This window comes from Globicephala melas, chromosome 7 (genome assembly GCF_963455315.2).
Source record: "Globicephala melas chromosome 7, mGloMel1.2, whole genome shotgun sequence".
Taxonomy (NCBI): domain Eukaryota; kingdom Metazoa; phylum Chordata; class Mammalia; order Artiodactyla; family Delphinidae; genus Globicephala; species Globicephala melas.
Window position 1 is genome coordinate 115,005,900 of NC_083320.1, and position 19,488 is coordinate 115,025,387.

The window sequence follows — 19,488 nt, forward strand, 5'->3', positions numbered from 1 at the left end:
CACCAGGGAAGCCCCCCAAATAATCCTTTTAATTATATAAATTCCCTTAAAAAAAGTCTGGATTTTCAGCTTCTTTAGAACAAATGGAAAGTTCTATCAACATTCCTATGGGCCCTTGTGGCAAAAATGAGCCGGACGGAGTTGTGGCCTCCTTAGACCAAGCACAGGCTCTCCAGTTGCCAAGTGCCCCTGTGCCTGATGGCCCTGGGGCCGAGGTCACACGTCAGTCACCCGGACACTTCACTCCCTGAGGTCACCTGCCTGGCCACCATGCTCCCCGATGCATTCTGACAGCATGCTGGCTTTGGGGTCCAGAATCTTCCATCTCAGGTCCACACGCTTCTGCTCCCCAGATGCTCCCTTGGCCCCGGCAGTGCTCCTGGGCAGCAGAGGACAGTCATTTCTCAGGGTGCTGAGCACACAGCCTCTGGGGTGAGGACCTCAGTGTGGGTCCTTCCCGCAAAGGGGACGTCAGAGAACTAGTCTCTTCTGGTCAGCCAGCTCCCCACTCCTTGTGATGCCTGGCTGTCCCTCCCTAGGTGCTGGGACATCAATGCCAACGCATCCATCTGGTGGGTCATTCGAGGGCCTGTGATCGTCTCCGTCCTGGTAAGTGGCCATCCCCCTGAGCTGGGCTCCAGTGGGAGAGACCAAAACAGGACCGGCTTGCAGGGCAGAGGGCCAGGTCAAGGCCAGCATTGCTGCCTCTGGGTGTGCAGAGGGATAAACCAGACCTTCCGGGGGCTGGGCAGTGGCAGCCCAGCCCCCGCAGTGGTCCGGGGGCAATGAGGCAGGCGGCAAGAGCTTGCCTTCGCCTGGTCCACGGTGGCAGTTGCAGTGTGGCGAGCAGAGCTCCTTACCCGAACTGGCTGGCTCAGGCTGGCCTGAGATTCCCCCTCCACTGGTTCAGAACATTGGTGCCTGATCATTTTTCTTGGTGTTCTCTGGTTAAAGTGGGCAGACTCACTGAGCTGGGATTACAGGAGGGGGGTTGCACTTGGGGAAAGCCAAGTGCCAAACTGGTCTTGGGCCTCTGTGGTGCTGTGACGGGGACAGGCCCGGAGGGGTGGCCCCAGCGGAGAGATTCAGGAGGGACTCGTGGACAGGGGAGCTCAGGGGTCTCAACCCTGACTAGACTCTCAACCTGGGAGCTTTCTAAAAACTGTGATAGCAGAGATGCAGGGTCTCCTTGTCTTGGGGAGGGGCCTGGGGGCTCGTCTTGGTTTTCAGTTACCAGGTGATTGTGCTCTGCAATCCAGAGGCCCTTAGCTGAGCCTGTGGGCCTGGATAAGAACAAGAAAGACACAGGGGGTGGGGGGCACACTGGGGCAGCCCCTTCCCGGAAGTAATGTGCACAGGCTCAGAGGAATGCCAAGGCTGCAGAGCCGGGTGACAGAACATGCCCCTCCTGGGCTCACAGGAGGGCAGGACAGGGCAGCAGCCCCCTCCTCTGCTGATGGCTGACTGGCTCGCCTCCTGGGGCCATCCATGACCACCTTCTTTTTTTCCCAAAAATAATAGAATTTTATTTGATCCTACCTACCATCTCAACTTGCAATAGGAGAGCTGGAAATTGTAGAGAAATCCGAGTAGCAGCCACATTAGGCCACTGAGTAGCTCAGGAGAGTATAACGACTTCCTATTTCTGCTTTTCTTAGCAGGTGTGAGGGCCATTCATTAATCTGGAACCACTCAGGGAAGAGGGCGTCTGATATGGTAGTAATGCAGAGTGTACTGCTAGCACAGGGAGTATCTAGTACTTTAAACAAGACTTTATGTTTGCTCCCCAAAGTCATTTTATGGTAACAAATAATTTGATTATCATTTTTATTTGCTAACCTTAGCATGGTGTTTTATAATCTGACTAAATTGAAGCTTAAGGGATAATGAAAGATATTAAGCTTTCATTTCCTACTATAGTCAATAGGCTGAAAACAGTATAATGAAATCTGCTATTATTCACCAAAAGTTGTTTTTTGTCAGCTTGTCACATTTAGATAATGTCAGAACCTTTTTTATTAGGTTGATAATGTGGTGGAAAAGTATTGACTCTATCACTATGTTTTAATAAGAAGGTACTTGTTTTTCTGTAAAATCAAAATATATTGTCATTTCTAAAATAAAAATAATGGAATTCATGTAAAAAATTGGAAAATACGGGCTTCCCTGGTGGCGCAGTGGTTGAGAGTCCGCCTGCCGATGCAGGGGACGTGGGTTCGTGACCCACTCCGGGAAGATCCCACATGCCGCGGAGCGGCTGGGCCCGTGAGCCATGGCCGCTGAGCCTGCGCGTCTGGAGCCTGTTGCTCCGCAACGGGAGAGGCCACATCAGTGAGAGGCCCGTGTACCACCAAAAAAAAAAAAAAAAAAATTGGAAAATACAAAATATATTTTTAAAAAGGGAATAAAATCACCCATATTTTTAGTACCTAGATGCACATTGTGATCATGTGCTTTTCCTTCCTATTTTTTTCTTTGAGCACATGTACTTTTTCAAAAATGCTCAGTGTAGTTTTGTGTCCCAGTTTGTTCTTTTCACTTAGCAATAGATGTAGTCTTTCCCACGTCATTTGAAATTATTTGACCAGCTGATGTGCTGTAGCTGCATAACACTGAGCCAGTTTCCCTGCTGCAATTGTGGGGCTTGGACAGCCCAGCCCGCGAGAGCCCCAGGGGCCAGGCTGCTTTCACAAGACTAGTCTCTCCAGTGACTGACGGAGGTTGGGTGGGCACTCCTGATGCAAAGTTTCTCCCTGCCAGCCTGCCACGGGGCCTAGAATTCCACTATTTAACACTCATCCTTGGGATAGTTAAGATTTTCCCTCTTGCTTTCAAGTTCTCCCTATTAAATGAAATACAATTCAAAGGCAAAAAATGAAATAAGGTAAAAGAGCCTTTGTTAGTTTACACCACGCATGGCTTAGAGCAAGATGCACAAACAGCGAGCTGAGAAGTGTCCTGAAGCAGGGGCGCTGGGCTGGGGACCCAGACAGGCCACTAATCCTGGGTCTTCTGGCCAGCGTCCCCAGGCCCCAGGCTACTTGTCTGAACAATGAGGGGGCCCAGCCAGTCAGCTCCACTGATCCTGCTTCTGCAAAATGATTCTAGAGCTGGTGGGGGAGGGGAGGAGAGGGGCCGACGCATGGGCAACTTCATAGTGTTGCTGGCACTGGGCACTGGAGTTGGGGAAGGGGACACCAAAAGAAATAGACTCTGTTCCTGTCCTTTAGAAAGTTGGGATTGACTTGGTGATTAGTGGACACACCCAGATGCTTGCATTTGGCCCCTTTCAAGTATTCCAAGTGCTCTTACAAGCAGCAGCATCCCTAACTACAGTGAATCAGGAAAAGGAGGTAATCAAGAAGGCTTCCCGGAGCTGGTGATTGACCTGCAGAGATTCTGTAAGTCTCCGAAGCAGTGGTTCTCAAAGTGTGGTCCCGAAACCAGCAGCTTCACCTGAGAGCTTGTTAAAAATGCAAATCTTGGGAATTCCCTGGCAGTCCAGTGGTTAGGACTCCGTGCTTTCACTACCGAGGGCTTGGTTGGGGAACTAAGATCCTGCAAGCCATGTGGTGTGGCCAAAAAAAAGAAAAGAAAAGCAAATCTCATTTGCATTTACTAAACCATAACCTTGGGGGTGGAGCCCAGCAATCTGCACCTTAAACTTTGAGAACCTCTGCTATAAAGCCTTTGCTACTCAAAGCGTAGTCCAAGGACCTGCTTTGGCATTCATTCCCTGGAGCTTGGTAGAGATGCAGAATCTCAGGCCTACTCCAGGTCTGCCGTTTAACAAGATTCCAACGCATTCCAAGTGTGAGTAATCCATGCTGCAACTGAGCAGACCTCAGAGCTCCGGAATCCCAGGGGCGGGGGGCGGTGCTGTGGCAGCCATCCCTGCCTAGACAGTGTGTTTCACCAGGACTGGGGGTGGCGGAGGGAGTGATGAGCTGTCCTGGTGTGGTCTGCAGTGCCTTCCCTGCCCAGGGACCAGGGCCAGGGGTCAGGACCTGGAGAGGTGCTGGGAAAGCAAATCACCTTTAGCCCCACCTCTGCCTTGTGTTTTACAGATTAATTTCATCCTTTTTATAAACATCCTAAGGATCCTGATGAGAAAACTTAGAACTCAAGAAACAAGAGGAAGTGAAGGGAACCATTATAAGTAAGTGGAGGGCAAAGACCTAGGCACGCTCGCTCAGTCAGCAGGCATTTACCGAGCACCTACTGTTTGCCCAGCTGGTGCTGGGCACTGGTGGAGGTGGAGGAAAAGGAAAAGCCGGGACCTGGAAGTTTACAGTGGACCAGGGGAAGGGAGAATGGGTCCACGTGACCCTGAGACCCGGCCCCAGGGGTGGGGAGAAAAGAAATCTAAGCAGGATCCCAGGAGGCAGAGATCTTACCCTTGGGACAAGGCTAGGGAGTCAGAGAGTGGGCTTCGGGGACCCAAATTCAAATCTTTACAGGGACAGTGGCCCTCCTTGTCTGTGGGTTTTGCATCTGAGGATTCAGCCAACCTTGGATTGCAGATCGAAAATATTTGGGAAAAAAAATTCCCAGTCAAAACATTTTCATTGTAGGAGGTATTATACGTAATCTAAAGATGACTTAAATACATGGGGGAATGTGCGTAGGTTATATGCAAATGCTGCCCCATTCTACATACACGACTTGAGCATCCAAGGGTTTTGGTGTCTGCGGAGAGTCTGGAACCAATCCCCGTGGAGGCCGAGGGTGGACTGTATTTTCCAGCTTTCGCTAGACCGCAGCTTTCACCAGACCTTAGCTTTCAGCAGATTTTCAAGATAATGTGATCCAAAAATACTTTAAAACCTTTAAGATGTTCAAGAAAGGTGCTGTGTTAGTCTGCACAGCCTGCCACAATAAGATACCACAGATTGGCTGGCTTAAATAAGAGAAGTTTATTTACTCACAGTTCTGGAGGCTGGAAGTCCAGGATCAAGGTGTTGGCAGGTTTGGTTTCTCCTGAGGTCTGTCTCCTTGGCTTGGAAACGGCCACCTCCTCGCTGGGTCCTCACGTGGCCTTTTCTCTGTGCACCTGCATCCCTGGTGTCTCTTCTTACAAGGACACCAGTTGGCTGGACTATGGTCCCACCCTGATGGTCTCATTTAAACTGGTCCCTGTCTGCAAGTACAGTCACATTCTGAGGTACTAGGGCTTAGAGCTTCAACTTAAAATTCTGGGGGAACACAGTTCAGCCCATGACAAGTGTTGAAGACAAATCAGTGTCCAACAGAGGCTTTCTCTGTCATGGTCTGAGTTTTGAGAATCTGGCAGAGGCCTGGATTACTGGGTGACAGATTCCCCAGGATGTCACTAGAGTAGTGGCTCCAAAGTAGGGGGCAGCTGGGGATCCAGGACAGAGTTGCCAGATAAAATACAGGATGCCCAGTTTAATTTGAATTTTGGATAAACAACAATTTTTTAGTACTTACACCAAAAAAAACACTACCCATTGTTTATCTGAAATTCAAATTGAACTGGGTATCCTGTATTTTTCTTTGCTAAATTTGGCAACCCTAACCTGGGGAGAAAACAAAAGAGCTTCTCCTTACAGATATTTATTATCAAACAAATGGAAATGCTGGTTTTGCTAATAATATATTAGACACAGAGTGATAGTAATACATGCAGATACGGTATAAATCAATAAAGTTATTCATGTGGGTATGGGTTCAAAGCGTTTTGCTGATAGGGTGCATGAACAGAAATTTGGGGACTGGCCGTGGACTGATAAGTATTGAATCCGGGCGACGGGTACGTTGGAGTTGGGACTTTCCAAAACGGAAGTAAAAACAAACAAGCAGCTGGGACGCTGCTGCAAAGCCTCCTGCGGTCAGGCGAGAAGGGAGGCCCCTGGGTGTGGAGGGGCCTGAGACTGCAGCGCCTCTGTGTCCTCAGGCGCCTGGCCAAGTCCACCCTCCTGCTGGTCCCCCTCTTCGGAGTCCACTACATAATCTTTGCCTTCTCCCCGGAGGATGCCATGGAGACGCAGCTATTCTTTGAATTGGCCCTTGGCTCATTCCAGGTAAGCTCCAGACTGTGACTTTACGGTGGGAAGAGGTGTTCTCTCTCTCCTGAGAGAAAAATGGAGAGGCCGAAAGCCAGATCTTCCCGGAGGCATCCCTCTGCCTCGTTTGGCAGAGACCCAAGAGAGGCAGGGGCAGGACCTCACCGTGCTGCGTGACCCTCAGTGGGACCCAAGTTCCCCACCAGTCACGTGAGGGTGGGAGATGCAAGTAAGGAGAGAGAGACTGACTCCAGGGAAGACAAAGGGAACATAAGCCAGCACACACGATCACACGAGTCTCAGTAATTAGAGTCAAAATAAGGTAACCGCAGAGGGCTGGGGCTCAGCCATCAAGGAGTAGGACAGGAAGACTAGCGTAATGGGGGCGTGGGCCGGAGGTGGAAGGCTGTGCGAAAGAATGATAGCCTCATCTCCACACTGGGAAGTCCACAGAAACCGCCCCAAGCTGAAAAATTCAGAAGTAGCAACATCAGCATATAATTGAGAATCAGTCAAGAGAGTTCCAAGTCGTTGCCTCTGAGGAACAGGAAATGGGGGCAGGGGTGTCAGGAGCTTACAGTTTTTTCTTTTCTTTTTTTTGTGACAAGAGACATTTGACTCTTTGAAACCAATTACATACACAATTTACTAAAAATAAAAGCCAACTTTAAAAAAAGAAAACAAAGGGAGGGGAGAAACCACCTACCTTCTAATTCAACAAGATGTTGTAAAGTTAAAAAATATAGTAAACCTGTTTGGACAGAAGGGGCTTTTAACATGAATCCCAAACGTCACAGTGTTATTTGTTTATTTACTCATAACTATCTCCTTCCAAAAATAATATGATGTAGCTTTCAGGGAAAACATACAAAGGACAAAAAAATAAGTAGATTGGATCAGCGAATAAAGAAAATAAAGCCAAAACTGAGTTCATACACAGAAACAAATTTGATGAAATTTTCTGAAGGTGGCAGAGGTGTGTCATAAATTTGGTTTGGAGCTTCCCAGTAGCCAAAGCAAAGACAGAAACACACTCTGTTTCAAGATTTAGATGAAAACAGGCTAGTCCCTAGGGAGAGGCCTGAGAGAACTCTCTCCCAGTGGGTTTCCCGGAAGGAGCCAGCCTGTCCTCAACAACACTGACCATCCCACAGTCTTCCTCGCCTGGGCAGGCCGCGGCCGCCCTCACTCCCGGAGTTCTATTCAGGACGGGTGTGCCCAGGGCGGTCCTCCTGTCACGCTCCTGTTCCAGGGAGGACGCGTCACTGGGAGCACGTTCCTGAGTGGGGTCTGGCCCTAAGCCGTGCCTTCAGACCCGCCCCCCCCCCAGGGCTGTCCCCTTCACTCCCGCAGAGCCTCGTCTCCGCCCAGAGACCCCTGCCAGCCCCCCAGACCCACAGAGCACCTAGTCTCCTGTGTAATCCGTGATCTTTTCCTCTGGGCCAGGAAGCTTCCACGTAACGTGCGGGAGGCTGGGCTCACCGTGGCCCCTTTAGCAGGTGGGGGGGGTCCAGGTCCAGATGGGTGGAAGGTCATGACCCGGTCAACAGAAGTGGGTAGTGACCCCGCTGAGGACCTGGAGACCCAGGTGTCATCCTGCGTGGAAGGGGACCTCCTGTCTCTGGAGCTGGGCTTGCGGCTGGGGCTGCAGACTGCTCGTGAAGGCCGTTCGCCTCCTCTCTGGGGAAATGCTTGTTAAGAGGAAACCAAAGCGCCTTCCTAAATGTTCCCATAGAAATGTTTACAGAGAAAAAGGATCTTTAAGACTTCTTTCAAAAAAAAGAACCACTGTTCAAATACAAACAGATATCATTTTATTATATATTATACATTTATACTGTATGCATATTTTTTAAATTTTGTATTATGGAACAAATTTTCCATAATACAAAAGTGAAGTGGACGATATAATGAACCTCCGTGTGACCCTTACCCTTTCATGGCCTGTCCTGTTTCACCTCTACCACCACCCACCCTCATCATTTTAAGCAACCCCAAGCCATCGTTGTATTTCAAATGTAAATATTTTAGTATGTATTTCTAAGAGACGAGAGCTTAAAGAACACATACAGAACCATAATGCCATGATCACTGTCATATATTTCTAAAAACGAAAGTTTATTAGCTCCTCCTAATTGTAGAAATACTTGCTTATTGAGGAAAATTTGGAAAAGAAGGAAAAGAAAAAGGAAAATCCATCCATAATCTCATAACCCGATATAATGACCTCTGTTAAAATGTCAGTGTGTTTACTTCTGTCTCTTTTCTATCCAAGAAGACACACACATGTACACACACAAAATTGAGATTGGGACGTGTGGTTTTATATCCTCCTTGTTCTGTTTAATTCTTTATCATTCCATCATGAACATTTCTCCAGGTCATTAAAATTCTTCAAATACTGCATATTCTTTATTATTATTTTTTAAATTTATTTTTGGCTGCGTTGGGTCTTTGTTGCTGCTCACGGGCTTCCTCTAGTTGCGGTGAGCGGGGGCTACTCTTCGTTGCGGTGCACAGGCTTATTGCTATGGCTTCTCTTGTTGCAGAGCCAGGGAAGTCCAAGACTGCATATTCTTAATGATTGTATACAAACCGTGGAATTTCTGAAGCTTGCTGGCTGAGGCAGGCTGCCCTCTGCATACCTGGGGCACGTCTAACCAGCCCTCACCCAGGGCTGCCCCCACCTCAACAGTGAGACTGTGTCTCCGGACCTTTGAGGCTGGGGCAGCCCTGGTCCAGTGAGGTGGCAGCAGCCTGACCACCAGCTCCCGGCCTGCCGACCCAGGACTCAGTCCCTCACCTGTGAAACAGGGGTCCTCCCCACCCACATCCTAGGGCTCTGCAAGGATTGAATGAAGCACCTGGAAACCAGAAGCGCAAAATTACACAGGCTAAGCTGCGCCCCAAACCCAGCTCTCGTTTATTTCAAAGCCCGACTTTCACACCCTCTGACAGCGGCTCCTAATCAATGGTGCCCCTTTGAACCATCTTTCAGAGCTGCTGATGGTCTCACCCCAGACATTTGGAGTTGGGGCACAGAGTGCACCCTGGGCCAGAGCTCCCAGGTGATTCTAACGTGTGGCAAAACATGAAAACCGCTACCTTGAGTCCGTGTTCCTGCCCCACTCCCGTGGTCCCCGTTCCACGTGGCATCAACCACACCTGAGACTCTTAGAGCAGATCCTTCTAGTTTGTAACTCTTGTTAAAACACCAGGACTGGGCTTCTGTGGTGGCGCAGTGGTTAAGAATCCACCTGCCAATGTAGGAGACACGGGTTCGAGCCCTGGTCCGGGAAGATCCCACATGCTGCGGAGCAACTAAGCCCGTGCGCCACAACTACTGAGCCCGAGTGCCACAACTACTGAAGCCCGTGCGCCTAGAGCCCATGCTCCGCAACAAGAGAAGCGACAGCAATGAGAAGCCCGCGCACCACAACGAAGACCCAATGCGGCTAAAAATTTAAAAAAACTAAATAAATTAAAAAACAAAACAAAAAACCACCAGGACTCCTGAGCAGTCGTGTGGAGGAAGCCCACCATAAACAGGCTGGTTCATCCCCCTCTGGGGTCCTGTCCATGTCCTAAGTAGCTAGGGGCAGGCCTGGCTGGCACTGGGGGGAGGGGCTGTGGCACCCAGGCCTCTGTGGGGAGCCTGAGGGCAGGGGCTTGTTAGGAAGGACAGGCTGGCCCTCGGAGGGCCCTGAGGTGAGCAGGGCATCCGGACTGCGAGACCCTGCTCATAGCTCACGGTTCCACGCAAACCTCTTCGGCTCAGATCCTGCATCTCAGCCCGCAGCCCTGCCTGGCAGGCTCCACGCCAGGATTCCGGGGGTACCACTGGGAAGAGAGGAGCTCCGGATGCTAGGGAGGGAGGGTCCTGGTAGGCACAGACCCCCACCGTCCCAGGGAACCTAAAGCATACGTAGCCCTGAGGCCTCTGACCTGGACATGAGGGGGGATCATGCCCCACTGTTGTCTGGCCGGTACCTGCCTGCGACCTGCACGCCGGCTGTTCTGACCACATGGCTACACATTTGTCTTTCAACTTGATTAGCTGGCCCTGTTTAAATCTCTCCGGATTTCCAGCTGTCTTGCAGATGAGCCCACCGAGGCCCAGGGGCTCCCGTGGGCTGCCCCACCCGCTGAGCTCGGGCGGATGGGCGTCGCTCGGGTGCCATTGCTCCTGCCCCTCCCAGATGGCCCGCCTCACTGATTCCGGTGACCTGCCTGGTCCCTGTGGCCTGCACTTGATGTAACTGACACCACCCTGGTGCAGGGGCCCTCCCTGGACACGGGGGCGGTCCTTGCCCCCAAGGGCGTCAGCCTGTGGGTGATGCCAGCACAGCTAGGGGCACTGAGGGCCGGAAGAGGAAGCCTCCACTTCCCCTGGAGGGGGAGAGGCGCGGGGAGGCTCTGCAACAGCTGTGGGGAGCAGTGAGCTTGGGGCTGGTGATGAGAGGACCCAGGCGGGTAGGAGGCTGGGTGCTGGGCCCGCACTCATCCCGTTGCCCTGCTTCTTCCGCAGGGCCTGGTGGTGGCCGTTCTCTACTGCTTCCTCAATGGGGAGGTGAGTGTCCTGGGCTGCCCGGGCGCAGGGGAGCTCCCTCACAGCCGTACCTGGAAGGGGTGGTGGGGAGTGGGGTGTGGCGTTGGTGGGGGAGGCCGGGCCCTCCTGGCTTGGGCCTGTCTTCCGGGAGTCTGGGCTCACCTCCTGGGGGCCCCAGGATCGCCTGCAGGCCTTGTTAAAACAACTGCTGGTTCCTACCCTGTTTCTAAACCAGCAAAAATAGGTCCCGGCAGTCCGGGCTGGAGGCTGAGAACGTCTTAACTAGCACTCCAGGTGGTTCTTATCCTTGGGCACGTTCACGAAATGGGGGCAAGTGCAGGCGCCCCAGCCCTAACCGAGGCTGATGACTGTCCGCTTGCTCGATGGGTGACGCCGGTCACTGCCCTGCTCTGGGCCTCAGGCCTCTCACCTGTAAAATGAGTGACTCAGGTGAAATGTTTGCTGCTCCGTCCTCTGAGACCTCCAAAGGGTGTGACTCCTGGCAGGGCAGGGGGCTGCGCCCTTAGCTTGAGGTCTCCGCCCTGCCCAGAGCACTGCCGGGACGTGAGGCTGCCGGGACGTGAGGCTCCCGGCACAGAGGCTGCGCGGTTGACGTTACTTAGATGCGGTGTTGCCCCACTTGAATGGGAGTCGAGATGGTAAATCTATGAGCGGCCTGCAGGAGGGGGAGGCATGCCCGCTGGGCAGACGTGGCAGAGCCCGAACGAGGCCCCAGGGGAGCAGGACCCTGGGCAAGGGTCATCTTTCCCTCCGGGTGACAGCTGGTCTCTGGGGGCAGGTGCAGCTGGAGGTTCAGAAGAAGTGGCGGCAGTGGCACCTGCGTGAGCTCCCACTGCACCCGGTGGCCCTCGGCTCCTTCAGCAGCGGCACCAAGGCCAGCCCCTCGGAGCAGAGCCGGGGTACCTGCAGGACCAGTGTCATCTGAGGCTGGAGCAGGGCCACCCAGACAGGCCAAGATGGGTCCTGAGGGCCGACTGCTGCCCATCTTCCTGCCAGATGCCGTGTGATCGCTCCTGCGACTCTAACACCCCTCCTCCGGGCCTGGGGCAGGAAGAGGGCCTGGGATTTGGGTCTGTTGAGTTTTCTGGAAAGACTTCAGGGGTCCCAGGAGGGGGCAGGGGAATAAACGGTAACTGGGATGAGACTTGGTATTTGTCAGCCCTGTTGCCCTTGAGCCTCAAGGTGAAGGATGCTGTCCCCCGCCACCTTCTGGAGGACGGGGCTTCCGTGATCCCCCTGCTCCAGTTTTCAGGGACAAGCTTAGCAGAAATTGAGGCCCTTGGCCCTAGGCGGACCCTCCCCACCCCTCACTGCAACTCACCCACCCAGTGGCTCTTCCCCCAGAGCCTTCTGACAACCGGGTCACAGGGAGCCCAGGAGAGCCCCAGCCCTTTCAGTCGCCCTAGCGTGGGATGAGGCACCTGTTCTTCCTGTTTTCAGCTAAGTTATCTGCAGTACAGCAGGAAATGGGGCAGAATCCCATTTGACAGAAGAGAAACTGGTTCACCAGTGACTTGACCAAGATACTCAGCAGGGAAGTGGCAGCTCGGTCCAGGGCTTCTGGTTTCAAATCCCCAGGCTCCAAGGCTGTCTGTCTCCCCTGCTCCTGGGCAAGGGCGGACAGGGCCCTGTCTCCCCGCCCCACTGGGGATTTTAAGTCTCACCCTTTACTCTGAATCTCAGTTCCCTCAATTATTAGCAGCCATGTGAGGGTTAAAGGACTAAATATTTGAACCCTTTTACAAAACAAAGCCTGCGTGCTCAGGGGAGAGTATTTTTTTTTTTTTTTTTTTTTTTTGCGGTACACGGGCCTCTCACTGTTGTGGCCTCTCCCGTCGTGGAGCACAGGCTCCGGATGTGCAGGCCCAGCGGCCACGGCTCACGCGCCCAGCCGCTCCGTGGCACGTGGGATCCTCCCGGACCGGGGCACGAACCCGTGTCCCCTGCGTCGGCAGGCGGACCCCCAACCACTGCGCCACCAGGGAAGCCCAAGGGGGAGAGTATTCTTGACAGAAGCAGAGGCGACCCTCCCCGCGGCTAGAGAAGAGGGCCTCTTGCTGGTAGGTGGGCCCAGCTCTAGTTCTGGCTTTAGGTGACCCTGGACAAGTGGCCCTGGCCCCCAACTTCTGCATCTCACCCCTGAAGACAAGGTCACCCCCTTTGCATCTTATAGTCTGCTACGGGGGTGAGAAGGCCAGATATCCATTTTCCAGGGCGCTCTCCAGGGACCTTCAAGGACTCTGTACATCTTGGAATCAAAAAGTTAAAAAAAAAAAAAAATCACAGGAGAGGTAGAGGCACCCAGTCCAGCCCAGAAAGAGGACCTGGCAGGGCAGAGACCAAAACCCCATGCAATCAGTGGCAGCCAGAATGAACCAGGAAAGGCCTGAATTCATCAGGTGGGGGAGGGGCACGGGGCTAGTGTTGAATGAAATGGGCTGAGGGCAAAAACCCACCTACTGGGCAGAAAAGGGACTGGAAAGAGGCCAGTTTGGTGCACAGAAGTGTAAAGTGGCCAGCAAGGGTGGAAATCCCCACCGCTTCCTGGTCCCCTCCACCTGCAGGCCTCTGCGTCCAGGGTGGTTGTTAATCATTACCTGAGGTCGGGCCAGTCCCCAGTACCCCCTGGAGTCCGGCAGCTCCAGATACGTGCTCTTGGAAGTGTGCGCTAGGATAAAAATGGCACCCTGAGGCTGTCGGGCCCTTACCAAAGATGGATTGCCCACGCTTACCAAGCCAGGCGGGCCCTCCTGGAAGGGCTTCAGGCGGGATTGACAGGGAGAGTCCCGAGGCACAGCCAGCTGCTGGAAGCTGGGGTTATCCAGGGATTACGGGGTCCCCCGACAAAGGGCAGGGCTCAAATAAAGTCAAACGGTTTGAAAAGCTTCTGCACCCCAGCAGCCCTGAACGCTGCCTCCCTGACGCGACCAAAGCTAAAGCAGGGAATCTGCACGAGGCCCTTTGAGCTGGTGAAGCAAGTCCTCGGCACTGACTGGACACCCTTCGCTGACAGACAATTCACTCTTAGCAAGCCCGGAGGCCCCGGGGGCCCTGCAGCCCACATCCCAGCAGAGTCACTAAAACAGGTGTGAAATGTACTTGGCTGTGCGGCCAGCCTGAGCACCGGTTACCTGAGCTGCTTCCACATCTACTCCCATCCCAAGAAGGACTCAAGAATGGGTTTTAAGATATGTTTCTTCTTGTGAAGTCAACATCCTAATAACGTGGCTAAGCTGGTGCAGCTGGTGGCTCGGAGGCGCCCACCTGCCCTCTGGGCTGCAAAGGCCACTGGCCCGACCACCCCAAGGCCGAGAGGCGGCAGTTCGAATGTCACATGTTGGAGAAGTCCCATCTTGACCACACTTTCTGGTAGAACTCAGCGCCCTCGCTGGGGGGGCCTAAAATTTTGCAGGCAGGCCCCAGGGGTACGTGACGCTGTCAGTCCGGCTGATACTGTTGATGTGGAGGCCGCTGATGGCGTTCAGGAAGAAGAGGAAGGAGGCCGTGAATTCGCTCCAGAACGTCAGGCTGAGGCCCATGAGCGTGACCTCGTTCCTAAGGAGGGTCAGGAAACTCAGGAGGCCCCCGAAGGAGAGGATGGAGGCTAGGAGGAAGAGGGCGGAGCCCACGGCCCACTTGTGCCACGAGTGGGCGTCCTCGGACACCTGGGACACCATGAGGAGCTCCAGGCCAAAGATGGCGACCACCACGGCCAAGGTGGCCACGCTGCGGGCCACAGCCATGCCCGAGGCTAGCCCGGGCACGTGGGCCTGCCTCAGGTCTCGGAGGCAGTGCAGCTCAGCCTGGTTGGAGGTGGTGCAGAAGTGCCACAGCCCGAACAGACGGTCGTCGGCCAGGAGCCAGTGGCCATCGCAGATGGAGAGGGAGGAGAGGACCACGGCCAGGGAGGCGCACAAGATGATGAGGGCCCGGATGGAGGGTTCAAAGAAGGACCGGCGGGGCCTCCTTTGGGCCAGCAGCTTCTGGGCCTGGAAGACAGCGCGGGGCAGCATGAGGGAGGGCCCCCGCCACAGCCCACCAGCCTCCTCAGGGAAGACCCAGAGCACACCTTGTAGCTTCCGACAGCCACGGTTTCTGCTTCGGTCTCCCAGGATGCCCGGGAAGCCCACCTTAGTCACAGCACAGACCCACCTCCTGGTGGGGCGGGGGGGACCCTCCTCCCATCCTACCTGTTCCCCATCCGTCCTCCATTCGAGACCTATAAGCATTGCCTGTGGATCCAGTTATTCATCGGGCAAAGAGTTCCCTGACCTTTCTTTAATGATCTTTATAATGCGTAAGAAACCCAAATTGTATTGACAGGCAAATCTTGGTCCATTCTGAAGTCAGCAAACCTGTCTGGCTTGGCAGACGTGACCTTGAGCTAGCAGCCAGCCTTGGTTTCTTTGTATGCAAAACAAGAATACTGCACTAGACATTATTAGCACATCAGTGAAGGTTACACAGCTCCCTCTTCTGGCCCCTGGTCTTCCCCAGTTTCATTCTAACCTGCACCCAGCTTTTTCTGCACTTTTCTTCAGTGAGCAGTGATGTTTGCACTTTGCCCTTCAGTCTGGCTCAGCCTGTACTCCGCCCAGGACACGGCACCGCTGTCTGTTCTAGAAGCTTCTGGGCGGGGGAGTCCCTGAGGCTCCCCTTCAGCCTATGGTTTCGGCCCCGCAAAAGTACACCCTATCCTCTCTCCTGACAAGCTGGGCCAAGCGTCCAGTGAGGTGTCCCTTCTCACAGCCCCGGGACACCCCCAAGCCACCGTCCCCAACCCCCAACCCGGAAGCAAAAGGAATGCTTCAAAGGGTAAAACTCCTTAGACGGCCCACAAGCCCTCCCAGGGCATCCTCCCGGCCACCTCGCATGCCTAGGACAAGCCTAGAACTTTCCTCCTCACACCTACTGGTCCCTCCACCTGAAAGGCTCTTCTCCCGGCTGCCCCCCCTTTCTCCATTCTTCATGTCTCAGCTGAAACATCACCTCCTGGGAGAGGTCTGTCCTGCCCACTCAACCCAGAACGGACCCCTCCGGTCACTCTCTGTCAGGAACCGTTCTGACAAGTTTTCCATTCCTGTCTGATTCATAGTGGGAGGGCAGGACCGTGTCCCCAGCACCCGGTGCCAGTGCCGTGCTCAAGAGCCACGAGGTCGAGTTTGCAGCCGCTGTCACTTCCATCTGAAGCTCCCTTCAAACCGTCTCCTGCCCAGTCATAACTTACGCCCTTTACAGTGTGTGTGGAAGCAGCCCAGGTCACGCCCCAGTTTGGGAGGTAAGCAAAGCACACAGCTCATGCGTGACGGTCACTGCTGGGAAGCAAACCGAAAGGGGACTCTGGGGGTGAGCCCTATGCCACGTGCAAGCGGAGGCTTCCAGAGGCGGTCTGGGCCCCCCTTCGCGGTGAGGGGCAGGAAGCAGAGCCACGCTCCCGGGAGGCCCCGGGATCCTTATGGATCCGGCTTGCTTTCAGCACTTCTGCCTAGTTAGGGTCCTGTCTCACTCTTAAACCTGAGTCTGGTGGAGTAGGGTGCTCCATGGCGGGGGGCGGGGGGGGGACGGGGCGGGGTATGTAAAAAGGGAAACTGTCACACACAGGTCAGGGGACCAGCCCAAGAGCATTCACCGAGATCACAGTAAAGCCTGGCACAGCTGCCCGACAACTGTATCATGTGTAGTGGGGGGGATGCACACAGCCGCTAAGTACCCACTGGGGCCTTCGTGGGAGGGGTTCAGTACGTGGTGAGAAGGGCTGGAGTGGCCAGAGGGACGCCCAAGGGCTCGGGACCCGACTCAGACCAGAGGCAAAGGCAGTCGGGGGCGCTGTAAAGAACACTCAGGCGGGGAGTCTGGGCTCCGGTTCTCAAACCGCATCCCCTTGTCTCCTTGAGGCCTCCAGGTGCTAAAGCAGGGGGCAGGGGGTCAGCTCCCGGCCCCTCACTTCAACCACAACAGGTCCCTCTTACCTGCTGGAGCCACTGGGAATCTAAGAGTCTGTACTGGATTTCATTAGGAAAGAACGGCTCTACTAAGAAACAAACCAAGGGAACTTTGAAATCTCTGTGACTACAAACCATAAAGGTGTTTGTCTTTGCGAGGTTTCTTAACCTCCTTGACCCTTATTTTCTCATCTACCGTTCCGTAGTTACATTTTGTACCAGGAGTTAGTGATCCCTGCAGGAAAGAGTAGCCATGAAGGCACCCGGAGGTTATAACTCCCTACAGGTTGATAAGTTTCTAGGATGGGAAAACCCCAGACGCAGGCAACAAGTCACAAGAACGCAGCACCCAGAGGCCTTTTGACCTCAGACATCACGCTGTCTGGAGAAAAAGCACATGCCATCCTACCCTCAGCCCCACCTGTCCTGCACACAGAGTGAACTTTAATCTCCAGGCCCTCAGACATCACACTGGGATCAGGAAAAGACAGCTGACATCAGGTCATTTTCCCCCTCCCGCCCCAAAGGAGGGCATCATTCAAACTCTGACACCAGTAAAACTCCCAAGGATTAAGTGAGATCATGAATATAAAGGTGCCCAGCACAGAAGCAGTTCCTGATTAATATTAGTAACAGTAATAAGGTAACTCGGGAGTCCTCCTTCCTCACCACTGCCCCACACCCCGGCTGCCAGCACCTCTGTGAACTTCCAGTGATGCAGGGCCTGAAATCCTCTCCCGGAGAGCAGCTGGGCAGCAGCGTGGTCAGTGGAAGGTCCGTGGACCAGAGGGTATGAGGGCAGTCTAGCCTTGCCCCTGACCCACCAGCCTCTAGCTCTGTGACCTTGGGCAAATCACTTAAATCTCTTACGGCCTGGACCATCTCCACTGAAAAAAAAGAAAAATGGAAGCATTTCCCATTTTCATCCAGAGCCCCGAATGATTAGTAGTGACCTGTAGAACAGTGTCACTTGGCACTCCTGGGCCACTGAGGCCAATGCCAAGGTCTTGTCTTCCTCTGGAACCCAGCACCCCATCTGATCCCGTCAATCCCTAAGTAGTGGACACTTTGGGTTGCTCACTACTTTTCTCCACATGAAGCCCCCGCCCCGCGCCCCTGCGCTTCCCCCCCCCCCGCCCCCCTTCCCAGTGCCCACTCAGCCCAGGCCCAGGTCAGACCCACCCCCTCTTCAGCTGGAAATCTCCTCTATAGCCTCCCAAAGAGTAAGCCCGCTCCGCCTGCGTGACCGCAGGGCACCGGGAGCCAGCACGCTTGCCTTTTAGCTCTTTGGCCTCCGGCGAGCTATTTATCCCCTGAAGATAACAGTACCTGCCTCCTGGCCCCCCGGGGGGAGCCGAAAGGAGACCTAAGCACCCCAACCGCTTAGAACAGTCCCAGGCAGGCGGTTAAGTGCTCCTAAGCATCAGCCCCGCCCCCCTTCTTTCACTAAAAGGTCAAGTCTGTTTACCTGGCTGCTCTCCTGCCCTCCCCACCCCCGTTAATCCTGCCGCAGTTTCTTCACCTCTTAATCTAGCACTCGCTTCCCCAAATCACTCCTAAATCCCGGTGTGCACGTCTCTCCCCCGCAGGGCCGTCGGCTCCCGAAGGCGGGACCGCACCCGCTCCCACCCTCCTCACTGCCGGTCCCGGAGGCGGCTTGGCCGGCACCCCAGATTATGCCCAGAACGAGAGGAACTCGCTGCATCCGGCTCTAGGGTTGCGGTGTCCCGGCCACAAGGGGCTTGGGGCGCGGCCTGTGGGTGGAGTTTCTCCTGTTCGGGCCCAGAAGTCTGGTTCGACTCGATTCTATCGCTGAGCCGGCCGCCACGGGCGGGTTACTGCACCTGAGCCTCGGTCACCGCATCTACAAAGTGCGCGCAACGGGATCAGCCCCGGAATCTGCGCTGCGGGGCGCCGAGCACTTGCAGGCAGAGGCTGCGGGCCTCTCTCACCGTCCCGACCGTCCAGTCGGGAGGTAAGGAGGCGGGACGCGTCCGCTAGGGAAGCTCGGCGCAGGGCAGCGGAGAGCCGCACGCCTGGGGGGTGGAGGTGCGGATGGACCCCTCGTATCATTCTAAGGAGAAACCCCATCTCTGCGAGGCGGGCCCCTCCCCTCTCTACAGCCTGTCCTGAGGTTTCCGCGTGCCCCAGCGAGTCCACCCCCTTGCCCGCCCCCCAAAATCAGTTTTGGGAGGGGAGATGGTCTTGCTGCCCCCGCCCAGGAAAGTTCTGGCTTCCCCAGAGATTCTTCCTCGTGTGACAAGGCGAGCCTCATTTTTACGAGTGGATTCCGTCCATCCTTCGCTCCAGATGCGCCCCCTTTTAACAGGAGGGACCCCTCTGGTGCACCTAACAGATGAACACTGCGGACCCCAAAGAGAAGCACAACACTCCTCCCCAGCCGTTTAGGAGCCTCGGTGCCCGCAGGACCTCGAGGAGACCGCGCCCTGGGCGACTTCCCCCCCGGACCCCGGCCGGGCCACTCCACACCCCCCGCACCGGGCTCTCGCCCACCTGCACGCCGAGGGCTGTCATCCCGCGCCTGGGCTCGGCCGCGCGCTCCCGCCTGGTTCTCTCGGGGCTCCCGAGCGCTGCTCTGCCGGGGCCGCGGCTCCCGACTCCCGACCTCTTCCCGGGGGCGGGGCGGGCCGGAGGGAGGAGCGGGCGGAACTGCTGCCCCCGGGCGGCTGGTCGGGCCAGGCCCCTCCCCGCCCGCCCGCCCGCAGCGGCTCGGTTTGCGCTGAGTCAGCGGGGCCGCCGGAGGAGCCCCCGGGCAGGGGCGGGGGCCAGGACCCGGCCCGAAGGGGAGGCTCGGGCCCTGGGGGAGGGCTGACCCGGCCGACTTGCAGGCCCGGAGCCGCTCCCCAGTCTCAGGGCACGGCTGTGCCCGCGGCGCCGATTCCTCGAGGGCCCGGGGCCCAGGAGCCGGGTCCGCCCCGGCGGGTCCGCC

At 55.2% G+C, this 19,488-nt stretch overlaps 2 protein-coding genes across 2 annotated transcripts in view; one reads left to right on the forward strand and one right to left on the reverse strand.

Moving 5' to 3' along the window:
* Positions 1-11,738, forward strand: part of SCTR (secretin receptor) — a 59,541-nt gene extending 47,803 nt beyond the window's left edge. The window contains exons 10-14 of the mRNA XM_030849650.3: positions 540-609; positions 4,068-4,159; positions 5,918-6,044; positions 10,555-10,596; positions 11,375-11,738. Coding sequence (XP_030705510.2) covers positions 540-609; positions 4,068-4,159; positions 5,918-6,044; positions 10,555-10,596; positions 11,375-11,521 — 478 coding nt within the window. The 3' untranslated portion in view covers positions 11,522-11,738. The remainder of the gene's footprint in view (positions 1-539; positions 610-4,067; positions 4,160-5,917; positions 6,045-10,554; positions 10,597-11,374) is intronic.
* A 1,921-nt stretch (positions 11,739-13,659) lies between these two features.
* Positions 13,660-19,177, reverse strand: TMEM37 (transmembrane protein 37). Its single transcript, XM_030849656.3, has 2 exons — positions 19,053-19,177; positions 13,660-14,585 (listed from the first exon to the last, which is right to left on the reverse strand). The coding sequence occupies exons 1-2, from the start codon at positions 19,071-19,073 to the stop codon at positions 13,995-13,997; spliced, it is 612 nt and encodes a 203-aa protein (XP_030705516.1). The 5' UTR covers positions 19,074-19,177; the 3' UTR covers positions 13,660-13,994.
* Between the last annotated feature and the right edge of the window lie 311 nt (positions 19,178-19,488).